This window comes from Lutra lutra, chromosome 2 (genome assembly GCF_902655055.1).
Source record: "Lutra lutra chromosome 2, mLutLut1.2, whole genome shotgun sequence".
Classification (NCBI taxonomy): Eukaryota; Metazoa; Chordata; class Mammalia; order Carnivora; family Mustelidae; genus Lutra; species Lutra lutra.
In genome coordinates this window covers 203,260,712-203,276,565 of record NC_062279.1, presented here as the reverse complement: position 1 = coordinate 203,276,565, position 15,854 = coordinate 203,260,712, and the positions used below count along the sequence as shown (strand labels likewise).

At 36.1% G+C, this 15,854-nt stretch overlaps 1 protein-coding gene across 2 annotated transcripts in view; it reads left to right on the top strand.

Annotated features, from left to right (window-relative positions):
• RCHY1 (ring finger and CHY zinc finger domain containing 1) overlaps positions 1–15,854 on the top strand; it is a 19,648-nt gene extending 3,794 nt beyond the window's left edge. Inside the window, exons 2-9 of one of the 2 annotated variants that reach the window (XM_047719539.1) lie at positions 1,821–1,940; positions 2,173–2,288; positions 9,222–9,300; positions 11,289–11,333; positions 12,137–12,195; positions 12,285–12,311; positions 13,372–13,492; positions 15,176–15,854. In XM_047719539.1, the coding sequence (XP_047575495.1) occupies positions 1,821–1,940; positions 2,173–2,288; positions 9,222–9,300; positions 11,289–11,333; positions 12,137–12,195; positions 12,285–12,311; positions 13,372–13,492; positions 15,176–15,304 (696 nt within the window). In that variant the 3' untranslated portion in view covers positions 15,305–15,854. The remainder of the gene's footprint in view (positions 1–1,820; positions 1,941–2,172; positions 2,289–9,221; positions 9,301–11,288; positions 11,334–12,136; positions 12,196–12,284; positions 12,312–13,371; positions 13,493–15,175) is intronic. The other variant, XM_047719540.1, reaches the window with a different exon arrangement.

The following is a 15,854-nucleotide window of genomic DNA, read 5'->3' as shown; positions in this document are numbered from 1 at the left end:
GAAACTAGCTATTTTTCATTAAAATATGTCATTTACATTAACATGTAATGGGTTTGTTAGTATTTTTTTTTTAATATTTATTTATTTGACAGACAGAGATCACAAGTAGGCAGAGAGGCAGGCAGAGAGAGAGGGGGAAGCAGGCTCCCCGCTGAGCAGAGAGCCCGATGCGGGCTCAATCCCAGGACCCTGGGATCACGACCTGAGCCTAAGGCAGAGGCTTCAACCCACTGAGCCACCCAGGTGCCCTGGTTTGTTACTATTTTTAAAAGAAGTAATATTTTAAAAACCTTTTCAGTTTTATTTTATATTATGGTGTCAGAGATAATTCACATAATCAGAAGCTCTTTGAGATCCTCAACAATTTTTTTTTTTTTTTTAATTTATTTGGCAGACAGAGATCACAAGTAGGCAGAGAGGCAGGCAGAGAGAGAGGAGGAAGCAGGCTCCCTACTGAGCAGAGAGCCCGACTTGGGGCTCTATCCCAGGACCCTGAGATCATGACCTGAGCTGAAGGCAGAGGCTTAACCCACTGAGCCACCCAGGCGCACCTCCTCAACAATGTTTAAGAGTGTAAAGGGTCCTGAGACCAAAACATTTGGGAACCCCTATTCTGTGGTATGACTGTGAGAATATTTGGCTGAGTAGGGTTGAAGGACGAGGCCATTGGAAGTGAGAAAGTCAAGGAATTGAGGGTGGTTGTGCAGATCACTAAGATTTAGGATGAGAGTAGTGTTGGGAGAGAAAGGGTACCAGTTGAGTGTTAAAATCTTTAAGGAATGAACTCCGTTGTGGTAAATCATCATAAGAAATCTTCAGAAATGAATGAATTTGGAAGGTCACAATATACTGGAAAGTACTGGGTTAACTTACTGGCTTAGAAACTTCTTGAGGGTGCTCGCTTCGGCAGCACATATACTAAAATTAGAAACTTCTTGAGGTACTAGTTAGAATAAAGCTAAGCTACTAAGGGTAACCTAACAGTTTCAAGGTGAATTATCCAGTTTGGCGATGATACTGATCCACATCATCACTCCAGGGACAGGTTTTTCCCATTGTATTATTTTGCCATGTTTTAGGGCATACAGTCATCAGCTGGGTTGCTGTCATGTCCAGGTTTCATCTGATGGAAAAGGGAAAGGGAGCATGGAGGAGGAGGCGTGCCCAGTTTCTTAATACTCAGGCCCAGGAGTGGCACTGATTTCTTCTGCTCATTTCCTTTTGGTAAGAACTTAGTCATTTGGCCACAGCTGAAATCAAAGAAGTCTGGGAACTGTAGTATAGCTGGGCAATCATGTGTCCAGGAAGAAGGAGAGAGAAGATTTTGGCAGTCTGCCACTCTTGAAAACAAGGGCTCTCTCTTAAATTTATTCTGCCTTCTAAAATATCAAGGATATAGTTGATGTGTTATTAATAAACACAAGTGAATTAAAATATAATCTTTATTATAGTTAATGTTTAAAGGTTGAAGTAGGTAAATGACTTTATCTGAAAATGTCTCAGAAGAAGTTGCCTGCCTGCCATTTAGGCTGAGGATGAGTTTAGGTGTTGTGTGATTGGTTCTGTCTGTGGGTGTCCATTCTTCATAATTCTTTAGTATTTAAGGACCAGATTATGTTAAACTTGAGGTAGATAGACATAGATGTTGAGGGGGAATAGTTAAAATATGCTAAGAAATAGTGAAAAGTTATGTTGAGGATCAGTTTACAAACCGATTGATTGGTTGTTTTCTTTGACTTTATTCCAGGAGGAGGAAGAAAATTTTTTTTTGCATTGTAAACTTATCTTTTCTTATACCTCTTTTTCCCCCTGGGCATTAGACACCTTGCTGTGACAAACTTTATACTTGTCGGTTGTGTCATGATAGCAATGAAGATCATCAGCTAGATCGCTTTAAAGTAAAGGAAGTGCAGTGCATAAACTGTGAAAAAATTCAGCACGTAAGATTTTATCATATTTCTGTTTTCTTTTTAAAAAATGTTAAGATGATTTACAAAATTGATCAAGAGTATGCAAATAAGACTTCTTTAACTCTAAGCATTATCGTTGGTTTAAATGTTTAAGACCTTGTAAGAACCTGTGTATATTGTAACAATTTGTGGATATTCAAATAATAATAAAAAATGTTTTGGAAAATTTAATTTAATTTTTAATTACATGTGTCTGTTTTAGGCCCAACAGACTTGCGAAGAATGTAGCACATTGTTTGGGGAATATTATTGCAGTATATGCCATCTCTTTGATAAAGACAAGAAACAGTATCATTGTGAAAACTGTGGAATTTGTAGGTACTGTATGTAAAATGTTCTTTTCTGATTATTTTTAATGTACCTGAGCAATAATAGTTTTTAAAATCTGTTTTATTGGTGTATAATTTGCATCTAATAAAATGCATTCATTTTAAGTTTTCAGTTCAGTAAGTGTGACAAATATATATAACCATGTTACTACCAACATGGTAAACATTAAAAACATTTCTGGTATTCTAAAAAAAATTTTCATGCCTCTTTTGTAGTAATAATTTAATTAGCCCACCAGTTATTATTTTCCTTCAGTTTCAAGAATTGTTTTCATTATTACTTTTAGTGAGGCTATGGTGGTAACATATTGTCAGTTTTTTGTCTCTTTGAAAATGTCTTTGTTCTGCCTTCATTTGTAAGATTTTGGTGGGGAGGGTTGTAGAATTACTTTCTTTCAGCCTGTTAAAGATACTCGGGTGCCATGGTTTCTGTTTTAGAGTCACCTAACAGGATTGTTACTGCTTCTTTGAGGATAATCTGTCCTTTATCCCTCTCTCGATGTTTTCAAGTCATTGGTTTTTAGCAGTTTTTCCATGATGTGTCCAGGTTTGTATAATATTTATCCGGCTTGCAGTTTGTAGAGTTTCTTGAATCTGTGGCTTGATGTCTTCTGTCAGTTTTGAAATATTCTTGGCCAGTGTCTCTTCAGATAATGTTTCTGCCCCCTGCTCTTGCCTCTCCAGAGACTCTAGGTTTAGACCTTTTCACTATGTCCCATACGTCTCTTAAATTTCTTTTCCGGTATTTATCCTTTTCTTTCCTTTCATGCTTAAATTGCATAGTTCCTACTGATTTATATTCCAGGTCTCTGTTGTACTGTGTTGAACCTAATATGGAATCTATTGAGTTTTTCATTTTAGGCTTTATTTTTCTTCTTAAAATTATAGAATTTACATTTAATTCTCCCCCATCCTCTGTACCTTCCATTTTTCAGATGAAATTCTTCACCTTTTTTTCCCTTCAACATATTACTCACTGGTAATTGAATTGCAGTTGTCTGAGAAATCCACTGTCTTGATTACCTGTGGGTCAGTTCTGATTTCTGTTTTTCTTCCTTTGGTGTTTGGTTCTTTAGTCCTGCCTTTTGGCATGCTTGACACTTTTTTTAGTTGGTTGTTGGACAAAATTGTGTAAGTTCCGTATGCTTTTTTTCCAAAGAGAATTTTCTTTTGGCAAGCAGTTAATTAGAGACAGATTCCATTTATCCAATTAAAGATTGAGATGATTAGTCCTGTTCTATTTTGTTTTCCCTAACACTCAGGCTCCTAGCACATGGTTCCTCACGGGACTTGACTTAAAGCCAGGGTTGGTTACCAAGGCATCTCTGGTGGTGGGTGGGACGTGGTCTCCAGTTTTTTGCCTCCCTAGCAGAGAGATTGCCAGAGGGTTTACTTGGTTTCCTACCCCTTTACCTACTGCTTGCTGCTTGGCTCCTTAGCTTCTAATAGACTAGTGTGGACTCCCAAGTTCCCCAAGGAAGAAGCAGGCTTTGCCTCAGGGTATTTCCCTTCTCTCTGGGATGTTGACCCTTTAAGCCCTTAGTTGTTCTTTACTGCTATTAAAGGGCTTGTTTGTTTTCTTTGAATCTAGCCTCTGTAGTTGTCAGTGGGAGCTTTGGTCCTATACAGGCTACTTTTATCTTTGTGGAGTGGAAGTTTACAATATATGTTTAGGTTTGCTTATTTTTAAACTCACATTCTATTTATTCTTCTGTGGCTTTTTTTTTTCTTTCTTTTTTTTTTTTTTTAAACAAAACCTTGTTTCTAGGGTTCATCCTGTTTAATTCATGAGCTCCAGTTCATTTTTACTGTTATATTGAGTTATTTTGTATGTCAGATCTGCACAGTTTTTAATTACCACTATTAAAACAAAGGAATCAACACATTTTATGGTTAATTTATTGACTTTCAAGTAGTTGAGACTGCAGAATAGGTAGACATCTCTTCGTACCCTATATATATTAAGCTTTATGAAATTAAGATGTTTTCAAATTCTAAATTCCTATACCTGGTAAATATTGAGATTCATGAGATCAAGGTATTTTCAGATTTTAAATTTGTATACCTGGGAGTGCCATGTATATAGTAGGTGTTTAGTAATGTGTAGGTTGTGTATCTTCGGCAAAATATTTTTAGTGTTACGATTTCAATCTGGTTATGAGGAAAATTTGTCATCAACATTTAGCATCTAAGTATATTTTTAAATCCTTTTACAAATAACAGAATATTTTTTATTGTTTGTATAATTTATATATTTATTATGAATGACAATAAAGGTAGTGAAAAACAGCTTCATTAGAAATTTTAGTAAGAATTTAAATGTTGCAAATCTAAATTTTGATTCCATATTTTTCTAGTTCTGAAGGGATATGTACTAAATTTGGCAATATCCTTTGAATGTAGCTATTTCCTGGTCATTTGTCATGTATAAATCTGACACACGTCCTTCTTGTAATAACTGATTCTAGGTTTTAGATACAATTCTAGTAGGCTCTAGTTTGTAATTACTTTAATTTACAGGCCTGTAAATTTTTTTCACGTCCTGCACTCATACCATCAAAAGATATTGATTGCAGATCTCAATTACACTACTAATAGGTTCTGGCTTATCATTACTTCTGTTTATGTATTGTCAAATTCAGTGTTTTTGAAGCCTTTGAGAGCTCATAATTGTGTGTAAAGGTGACTATCCAGACTGGAATGAACTCATAAAGATAGCATACTCATCACATTAAATAAAATGCTCCTGAATTTAAAAAAAAAAAAAAAAAGGTGACTATCTTTTTAGTTTCAATATAACAAAATTTTATTTACTTTTAGATTTATAAACACCTTATTTAGGATGATCAATCTTGTAATTTTTTTCACTTTTTACATCATCTGTTTTCTTCAAGATACTTTTTTTTTTTTAAGATTTTTTATTTGAGAGGGAGAGTGAGCAAGAGAGAGAGAGAGAGAGAGCGCGCGCGCGCGCGTGCGCACACATGGGGGGACGGGCAGAGTGAGAGGGAGAAGCTGATTCCTAGATGAGCCCAGAGCCCACTGAGGGGCTTGATCGAAGGATCCCAGGACCATGACCTGAGCTGAAAACAGGAGCTTAAAGGACTGAGCCACCCAGGCCCCTCCCTTCCACATACTTTATACACATACTTCCCTTTCAACATTTCTCCATTTAGGAGCCATACCACGTAAATTTTGGTGTATAAACTTCATAAAAGAAGTGCTTTTACATGGAAGAGTGCTGTTACAACCTTTTAGCAAAATGGGATGGTCTAGTTTCATGTAACAAAATACTGTGAATTGAAGTCCCTCCTAGTGAATGACCAGGTGAGGAATCCATTTTTTTTTTTCCCCTTAGAAGTACATTGTTCAGGGGCACCTGGTTGGCTCAGTCGGTTGAACATCCAACTCTTGATTTTGGCTCAGGTCATGATTTCGGGGTCGTGAGATTGCGTCCTGCGTCAGGCTCCATGCGCAGCAGGAGTCTGCTGGACATTCTTTCTCTCCCCCTTTTGCCTCTCCCCTGTACTCGGTCACTTCTCACTCTCTAAAATAAAAATAAATCTTAAAAACAAACAAACATTGTTCATTCATTTTCTTGTGAGGCCGTTCATCTAGTGTGTGTTACAGACAGATGATTATGATCACTTCAGGTAGGTATTTTAGGTGGCATTGTGTCCGTTGTCATTGTTCAGAAATCCTTGGAACATCTTTGTACAGTTCTTTCAGAGTGCCTAGGGCACACTGAAAACTCACCCCCCTTGGGCATTTTCAGAGGTATTCATTTATTATTATTATTATTATTATTTTTTTAAAGGAACAGAGGGAGAGGAAGAGAAAGTATTTTTTTTTTTTTTTAAAGATTTTATTTATTTATTTGTCATAGAGAGAGAAGCGAGAGCGAGCACAGGCAGACAGAGTGGCAGGCAGAGGCAGAGGGAGAAGCAGGCTCGCTGCCAAACAAGGAGCCCGATGTGGGACTCGATCCCAGGACGCTGGGATCATGACCTGAGCCGAAGGCAGCTGCTTAACCAACTGAGCCACCCAGGCGTCCCCATTTATTATTATTTTTTTAAAGCTTGCTAAAAGATACCGGGGGGTAGGGGTGCCTGGGTGGCTCAGTTGGTTAAGCATCCACCTCTCGATTTCAGCTCAGGTCGTGCTGTCAGAGCTATGAGATCAAGCCCTGTGTCAGACTCCCTGCTGGGTGTGGAGCCTGCTTAAAATTCTCTTTCTCCTTCTGCCACTCCCCCATTCCCTCTCCCTCTCTGAAAAAGATATTGGGAGCAAAATCTATTAAATAAGATTGGCAAACACTGTTTAGTCAGAAATGACATAGCAATTAGAAAATGTTAATTTTTTTAAACAATAAAATATCAAAAGACAATTCAAAAATGTTTCTGCAATAGCAGTGTCATTGGAAACTCTTTACCCTTTCATGATGACATTTAAAAAGTCATTTGAGTGTATGAATTACTAAATTTTTGCTTAAATATCAGTCTTTTTATTTTGTAGTTGAACCTTCTTTGATATTCTTTTACAACGAGTCCCCTTTTGGATATTAACGACAACTTTTTTGTCTTAAGTATATTATGAAACTTAGTTATTGCTTTTAGTCCATTTAAGAAATCTGCAAAGTAAAGGTGATCAGATTTCTCTTGCTGGTGCTTGGTACTTAAAACACCGCTAAGCTTGACTCTGGTTCTCTGGGCTTGAAAATTCTTTTCTTTTTTTTTTTTTTTTTAAAGATTTTATTTATTTGTCAGAGAGAGAGGGAGAGAGAGCAAGCACAGGCAGACAGAGTGGCAGGCAGAGGCAGAGGGAGAAGCAGGCTCCCTGATGAGCAAGGAGCCCGACGTGGGACTCGATTCCAGGACGCTGGAATCATGACCTGAGCCGAAGGCAGCTGCTTAACCAACTGAGCCACCCAGGCATCCCGAAAATTATTTTCTTAATGCAATAATCACTGTAAGGAAATCAGTGCTTCTTACAGAGTTTAGTAAGAATATTAATCCTGATTTTATATTTTAAAATAGCTCCATGATAGTTAGATAATCTTTTGACTGTGGTGGTTATTCTCTCAAAGAGTGACATGCCCTAAAAACAGGGTTTTACTTTTTCCTTAATTAGAGGCAGACATCCAACACTGAATTTTTTTGGCAATGGGTGCATATATCCTTACTGAAGTGTGCTAGAATGAGCTTCTTTTCTTTTTTTTTTTTTAAATGGGGAAATATAATTTCTTATTGTTATTAAATAAGTGCCAGGATCCTTACCATGAGAGTATGATATGGCAAATGTGGTTTTGGTGTTCTGATTTCTGCTCTTAAAAAATGTTTCAGCCCTTTGACTGTATAATTCCATTTTTAGATTATCCCAAGGAAATAGAGTTATGTACCAAGAATTATGTGTAGAATATGTCTTGTACCGGTAAATATATAACAAAAATATAATAATGAAAATTGAGAACCAACCTGTATGTTGGAAGATTGTAAAATTTGCAAGCCCATGTTAAAAGTAAGTTCTTGAATAATATTTAGGGATTGGGAGAATGATTTGTACAAAATGTCTGTCAGGATATCATACTTAACAAAATATTAGCTGTAGTTACCCATGAGTGGCGGTATCATAATTGATGTTTGTTATTTTTTGGTATATTTGTTGGTTCATGTTCTGGGTTTTACACTTTTTTTTTTTTTTAAGATTTTATTTGAGAAAGAGAGAGTGCATGCACGCATACACGAGTGGTGAGAGGGAGAAGCAGATTCTCCTCTGAGCAGGGAGCTCCATGTGGAGCTTGATCCCAGGACCCTGGGATGATGGCTGTGCTGAAGGCACTTAACTGAGTCAACCAGGGGCCCTGGTTTTACACACTTTAAATAATGAATGCAGGGAGCTTGCCTCTCCTTCTCCCACTCCCCCTGCCTGTGATTTCTCTCTCTCACTGTATCTCTTTCTGTCAAATAAATAAATCTTAAAAAAAAGGAAATGTATTTCCTGTCTCATAACCTAAGAAGTGCAAATTAAAATGATGTCTTTTATTTGTCTATCATCTAGGTAAGCAGTGTTCACTAGGGTGTGGGGAGCACAGGTGTTGTCACACATTGTTAGTGGGAGCACACTTTAGTATTCTTTTTGGAGGTCAGTTTGTCAGTATCAAAACCAGTGATGTAATACCCTCTGATCCCATAGTTTCAGTTTTAGAAATCTTATAAAAATTTTCAACAGATGACTAAGTGATGTCTGTGTAAGCATATTGCTTGCTTGCTTGATTTTATTTTTATTTGTCAGAGAGAGAGAGAGAGAGCACAAGCAGGGGCAGAGGGAGAGGGAGAAGCAGGCTCCCTACTGGGCAGGGAGCCCGATGTGGGACTCAATCCCAGAACGCTGGGATCTTGATCTGAGCTGAAGGCAGACTTAACTGAGTGAGCCACCCAGGCATCGCTGTATAAGCACATTTATTTTATGTCATTATATTAATTCAAGGTAGTAAATTATATATGGGAATACCTTCACAAATTATGATCTATCCATACCATGTAATACTGTATAATTCCGAAGAGGAATGAAGTGGTCTAGACAGAATAATCTTTAGGATATGTTCAGTGGAAAAGTCGCAGAACAGAATGTATAGAAAGAATCCATTTATATAAAAAATAAAACCCAAAGTGTGTGTGTGTGTGTGTGTGTTGTGTATACACTTTTATAGAAAAAACCTGGGTAGATACCATTCTGTTTATAGTGCTTACATTTGGGGAGTTGGGGAGTTAAATTACAGGTGTTGGGGAGGTGGGGGTTTACCCCATGTTCTTCATTGTGAATTGAACTAACTTTATAGTGAAATTAAACTTATGTGAAAATGAGTAAATTACCATTGTAGTAAAAATGAACCTAATTTTTTTGGCTTTTACATAATTTTTAGGATTGGTCCAAAGGAAGACTTTTTCCACTGTTTGAAATGTAATTTATGCCTAGCTATGAATCTCCAAGGAAAGCACAAGGTATATACTTAAGTTTGCATAATTTAAAAAGTATTATATTGTGTTTGAAAACCAGCTTAAATCCTAATATGTTTGGAAGCATGCTAATTTTCAGATATTACCAAGTACAACTATGTTGCTTTTTATTTTTGAGCACTATTAAGTAGGTGTTCTAAGACCTGTGCCTCAGAATATCTGATCTACAATTCTTTTTCTTCTGTATTGTGTGTGTGTGTATTTAAGATATATTTATTTATTTTAAGAGAGCACACGAGCAGAGGGAGGGGTAGAGAGAGGGAGAAGAATCTCAAGTAGACTCTGTGCTAAGCACAGGGCTCGACATGGGGCTCAATTCCAGGCTTGATCCCAGAACCCTGAGATCATGACCTGAAGCAAAATCAGGAGTTGGATGCTTAAGTGAGCCACCCAGGCTCCCTATAGTGTGTAAGAATACTTTTATCAGTTACTAGCATAATGTTGACAACTTCTAAGTAAGTTTATGGATTCGTCTCATTGGTACTGGTGTTAAGAATAACTAAAAATGAGAGGCGCCTGGGTGGTTCATTTGGTTAAGCATCCGCCTTCAGCTCAGGTCATCATCCCAGGGTCCTGTGATCAAGCACTGCATTGGGCTGCTTGCTCAGCGGGGAGACGGCTTCTCCCTCTCCTTCTGCCACTCCCCCTGCTTGTGCTCTTTTGCTCTCTGTCAAATAAATAAATAAGAAATCTTAAAAAAAAAGAATAACTAAAATTGCATAGTAAAGAAGCAATAACAATGTAACAGCATTTCAAGAAAATTCAGAAAATATTTTTATATTTCCTTTTGTAGTTAGAAATATTTTTAACTTTGGTTCTATTAATTATACCATGATACCAGAAAATGATTTTTCATTATTTAGAAAAAATCTTTAAAAAATCAGAGATTAGAGAGACTAAGGATTTTTTCAATTAAGGTTTTTATTTTAATTCGATATAGTTAACATTAATGAGGATTTTTAAATAGATGCAGGCCTCAAATTGTCAGGTGTTAAGAGAAATTGAAATGAATAATGAGTATTTGAGATATGGTGACAAGGTATAAGGGAAAAAGAATGGGGCTGAGTAAAGATGACTCGTAAGGTTTTTAAGCCCTTGTTTTAATGTATTTGATTAATAGACTGAATTTGCTGGAATTGAAAGATTTAGTTTGGTTTTATAAACTTGAGTTGGGGGATGGTAGCTGTGTGGTCTTCCAAAACTATATGTATGTTTTCTCTTATGGTATCTTTATTTGTTTGTCAGTTATTTTTGTATTGTCTGTATTTTAGTAAATGGTCCTATCATATACTCAAGTGCTCACTTAAAAAACCTGGGCATCTTCCATGGCGTGGTGCTTCCCCTTAACCTTCTCGCCTTTATTTATCCTGCCTTACCAAGTGAAGAGTTCTGGTACTGGCCAAGCCTCTTGGAGCTCAAATGCAGTTCCACCTCTTATTAGTATGTGACTTTGGAAGTTACTGAGCCTTCTCTACACCTCACATACCTCATAATAATTGGTATGTGAGGGTAATAATTGTGCCTGCATTTATAGCAGGTACACTGTGAGACATGGTTGAGCTAATACAGGTAGTGTACTTAATATATGGCATGTAGTAAATTTCAATAATGTGAACTGTTATCATTGTCAGTACCCTTAAGTAGCTTTGGAAATACATGTAGATTCCAAACATTATCTCTGTATTTTTGGTAAATCTTGATTCACTGATTTTCCTTATTTGTAAAATGAAGATAATTTGAACAATTAAGATGTATTGAGTAATTTCATTGTTTTAGGTAATATGCAAAGCCTGAAATAGCTGTATGAGTTAACTGTTCAGTTCTTGTCTGACATAGAAGAGACACGCATTAATATTAATTATTAGCTTTAGTAAGTTAGTATCATGGTTTTCTTTATCATTAGTTTTTATTAACATGTACACTTATTTCCATCTAGTTAAGATTTTAGTAATTTGAGTTTCTCTTTTAAACAGTGTATTGAAAATGTTTCCAGGCAGAATTGTCCAATATGTTTGGAGGTAAGCTTAAAATACTACTTGCTTTGGAAATATTCCCTCTTTTCTTTTTTTTAAAATTACATTCAATTTACTCTCCAGAAAACCCAAGGACATCTAAAGAGAGAGAAATAACATTCTCTTAACAAATGTCATGTTGAATTTGTAATAAAGGGGTCCCTGGCTGGCTCAGTCTGTGGAGATGCAAGTCTTGATATCAGGGTCACGAGTTTAAGCCCCATGTGGGGCGTGGAGGCTACATAAAAAAATTATAGTAAATTCGGGAGTAGCAAATTTGTGAGGTGTTATTAACTTTAAAAGATATTCCATCTTTTAAGATTAAATTTTTTAAAATTTAAATTCAGTTAATTAACATATAGTGTATTATTTGTTTTGGGGTACAGGTCTGTGATTCATCTTATATAATACCCAGTCTTATATAATACCTGGTGCTCATTACATCACATACCCTCCCCAGTGTCTATCACCCAGTTACCCGTCTCTCCACCCTTCTGCCCTCCACCAACCCTCATTTTGTTTCCTATGATTGAATTTCTTATCCCTCTCTGGTTTCATCTTATTTCATTTTTTTCATCTTTTCCCCTATGATCCTCTGCCTTGTTTCTTAAATTTCACATATCAGTGAGATCATACGATAGTGTCTTTTTCTGGTTGACTTACTTCGCTTAGCATAATACTCTCTAGTTCCATCCACATCATTGCAAATGGCAAGGTTTTATTTTTTCGGAAATAGTCCCTCTTGAATTTAAAGTAGTGGAATGTTTATACTGTCTTCATGCAAGCACTAACATTTATTTCCTTTATAGGACATTCACACATCCCGTGTTGTTGCTCATGTCTTGCCATGTGGACATCTTTTACATAGGTAAAATCATTTTTTTTCCCTCAGAAAATGTTTGAAAATAGTGGAGATGCTTTTTGCTTTACTAAAACAGTGTCATTTTTTTTTTTTAGAACGTGTTATGAAGAAATGTTGAAAGAGTGAGTGTTTGATGGAATTTTTAGAAGTTGTAATTGTAAGATGTCTGATTTTTTTTTTTTTTTTTTTTTTTTTTTAACTTGTGCTGGGATGTGGAAGTGGGCAAATGTTGCTGCTACTTATACCTTATTGGCGTGGCAGATATCTTGAGACGGACAGGGTAAATCAATAGTGTTAAATTGGACAAAGCATCTTGTGGATATAGGAGTACATCTTTGTCCCCATGCTTGTGTTATGCCTTATCTCATCCTGCAACTTGCAAGAGCTACTTACTCTTTTCTGAGGGGGCACAGGCTCTGCCAAAGGCAATCCATAGAACTGTAAAAATGCTGAGGCATGTCGTTCAAAATTCTGTTAAGTCATTATATTGGCCCAGGATAATCATCTGCAAAGAAAGCTGGTAACAAGATTATCTAAAGCAGAGACTTTATTGTGGGGGAAGGATGTTAAAATGAAGTGAGAACAGTTAGGAGAGAAGAGACTGAATGTATTTTGGTCCTGCAAATTCATAAGCAGAACTTGTAATTTAAGAGCCAGGTGGAAGTGAATTCTTCAGAATTTTTAGAAAGAATATGATACAGTCTGAATATATTAAGAAATTGAGGTTATTTAGCCAAAAAAAGCAGCTGAACAGGTTTTTTAAAATGTGTTAAATATAGGAGTGCCTGGTTCACTCATTTGGAAGAGCATATGACTCTTGGTCTTGGGTTGTGAGATCGAGCCCCGTGTTGAGTGTAGAGATTACTTAAATAAAAAGCTTTATATAAAACATGTATTAAATATATTCTACAGAGAATATGGACTAATTCCTTCCCACTTTATAGAACTGAGGATAAAGAAGGTCTAAAAAATACCATAGGTTACAGGATTTAATTAAAAACTACAGTGAAAAAAAAAAAAACTACAGTGAAAAGTTCCCAGGTTTGTAACAGGTGATCTTGAAATACAGAATAATGCTCTGTTTGGATGGTTTGTGTACTGGTTAGCATGCGTCTACTTGTATAGCCGAGTTGATATAGTCCTTGTTTAATGTTTGGAAAATAACCTTTCTGTCTCTTCTAGAGGCTACAGATGTCCATTATGTATGCACTCTGCGTTAGATATGACTCGGTACTGGAGACAGCTGGATGATGAGGTGGCACAGACTCCCATGCCGTCAGAATACCAGAACATGACTGTGGATGTGAGTAGAATCAGTGCTTAGAACCTTTGAGATTCCTGGTTGATCTTCTTGTTTTTTTGGCCGTTTTGCTCAAATCTGTCTCAAAAATACTGCTTTGGCATAGACACCAATGTGATGAAAGGACCAAATAATAGATTTTAGTTACTTTGAATTCAAAAGACCAGACCAAAAAAATACTAAGAATACCTTTATGCCAATCTTCCCGACACTAGATGGCAGACAAAAACTTTATTCTGAATTATTTACATCTTACTCGTCAGAACCAGTCAGTAATGTAACTGAGTAGAGGTGAATTACTGGTCTTACGTTTTATTTTAATGATGCTTTATTTGTAATTATTTTAAATTTTATTTCAGGCATACATATCTGTTGATTTTTGAAGATTACTTTTGTGTTTTAATGTTCATTACCCTTTTTATTCATGTGGATAATTGAATTGCTAGTAAAGTCAGTGAAGGATCACTTTTAAAATACTAATAAATTACGTGATGTTTTATGCAGGTTTCAGAGTGCTATGTTCCATGTAGATCATTTTTTCAAATAACAGCTTTATTGAGATATACGTGCCATATAACTCATCCATTTAAAGTGTGCAATTTAGCACTATTTTTTTTTAAAGCTTTTATTTATTTATTTGACAGAGATCACAAGTAGGCAGAGAAGCAGGCAGAGAGAGAGGAGGAAGCAGGCTCCCTGCTGAGCAGGGAGCCTGATGTGGGGCTCGATCCCAGGACTCTGGGATCATGTTCTGAGCCGAAGGCAGAGGCTTTAACCCACTGAGCCACCCAGGTGCCCCGCAATTTAGCACTATTTAGTATATTCTTGGAGTTGTGCAAGCATCATCATCATCAATTTTAGGATCTTTTTATTGCCCCCAGAAGAAATCCCATACCCATTAGCAGCCAGTCCCGAGTCCCCTAGTTCTAAGCCATCACTAATCTTTCTACATTCAGATTGTATTCTTAATTATTTTCCAGGTTACAATTTTGAGCAAATTTGGAAGTTTTCTATTTATTATGGTATGACTATTCTAAAGCTAATGCTTTTCTCACATAGTAATGCAGTGATCTATTCTCAGGTTAACACCTTTTTTATTTTTTGGGATCTCAGTAGTAGAAGAGATTAATTCCCAAGTGACATCTTACTGTCATTTTAGGGATATGTCAAAAGCTTCTTTTTATTAAATTAGGAACGATTTTTTTGGACTTTAATTCATTCTTGAGGCATTAAGAACTTAGTATATTAAACCTAAAGAATACGCAAAAATACTAAAAATTTTGTAAAGATTTGTTTTATTAACAAAGATAATTTTACAGTGTCAAGGAAAAATAAATCATGTATGTTATTTTGAATTCTAAGTGTAGGTGTCAGTCAGATGATGCCTATGTTAGATTTTTTAGACTTAACTGTTCCCAAATTTAGACTGTTTGGGAACAGTTTCAAAATAAGTCTTCTTGACTCAAACCTACACTTCCATTTCTGAATTCAGAGCTACCTTAATAGCCTCTTAAAGTTTTCAGAAAACAAATAAGAGGCATTTCTATTTAGGGAAATGTTTAGACTTAGCTATATATGTTTCAGTTCTTTGGTATGATTTTTGAGGAATTGTTTTGAGCAGACAGTGCCATTTTCTGTCTATAAGGTTTAATACGCTTAATTTGAATTCATTTCTTCACTTTTCAGATTCTCTGCAATGATTGCAATGGGAGATCTACAGTCCAGTTCCATATATTAGGCATGAAATGTAATATTTGTGAATCCTACAATACTGCTCAAGCAGGAGGATGTAGAATTTCACTAGATCAGCAATGACTAGTGTATGCTGCATTGGAAAACAGCATTTTCTGATTAGAAAAAGGCTATCTTTAGTATTCTGTTATCATAATGTGTCAGGATCTATGCATTAGAGTTGATGTGTTTTGTTTGTACTAGTGTCACAGCATAAAATCATATTACATGTACTTAAGGATTCAGGGTCTCTTTATAGAATTATCATAGCTTTATATTGGATGAAAGCCACTGTGCTTGTCTTTTGATTGGAGATTCCTTTAGTGTCAGTTATTTGGAAGCCAATGATGTTTGCCACTGAAATTTACATCCATAGAAGTGTATCATACTTCCATGGAACTTTGCTTTAAGTGACACTATGCACGAAGAGTTCATTTCTAGTTCTTCATAGAACTGCACTTATTTCTCAGTATTATTCTTGACTTTTTAAGGGCTGTGCTATAATGAGAAGATGTTCTGTCTTACTGTTGAAATCTTATTACATATACTTTGGAATTTTCTAAGGCAGTCCTTTGGATCCTGTAAATGTGAATTTTGATGTAATAAATGCTAATAAAATTATATTGAAACAGTG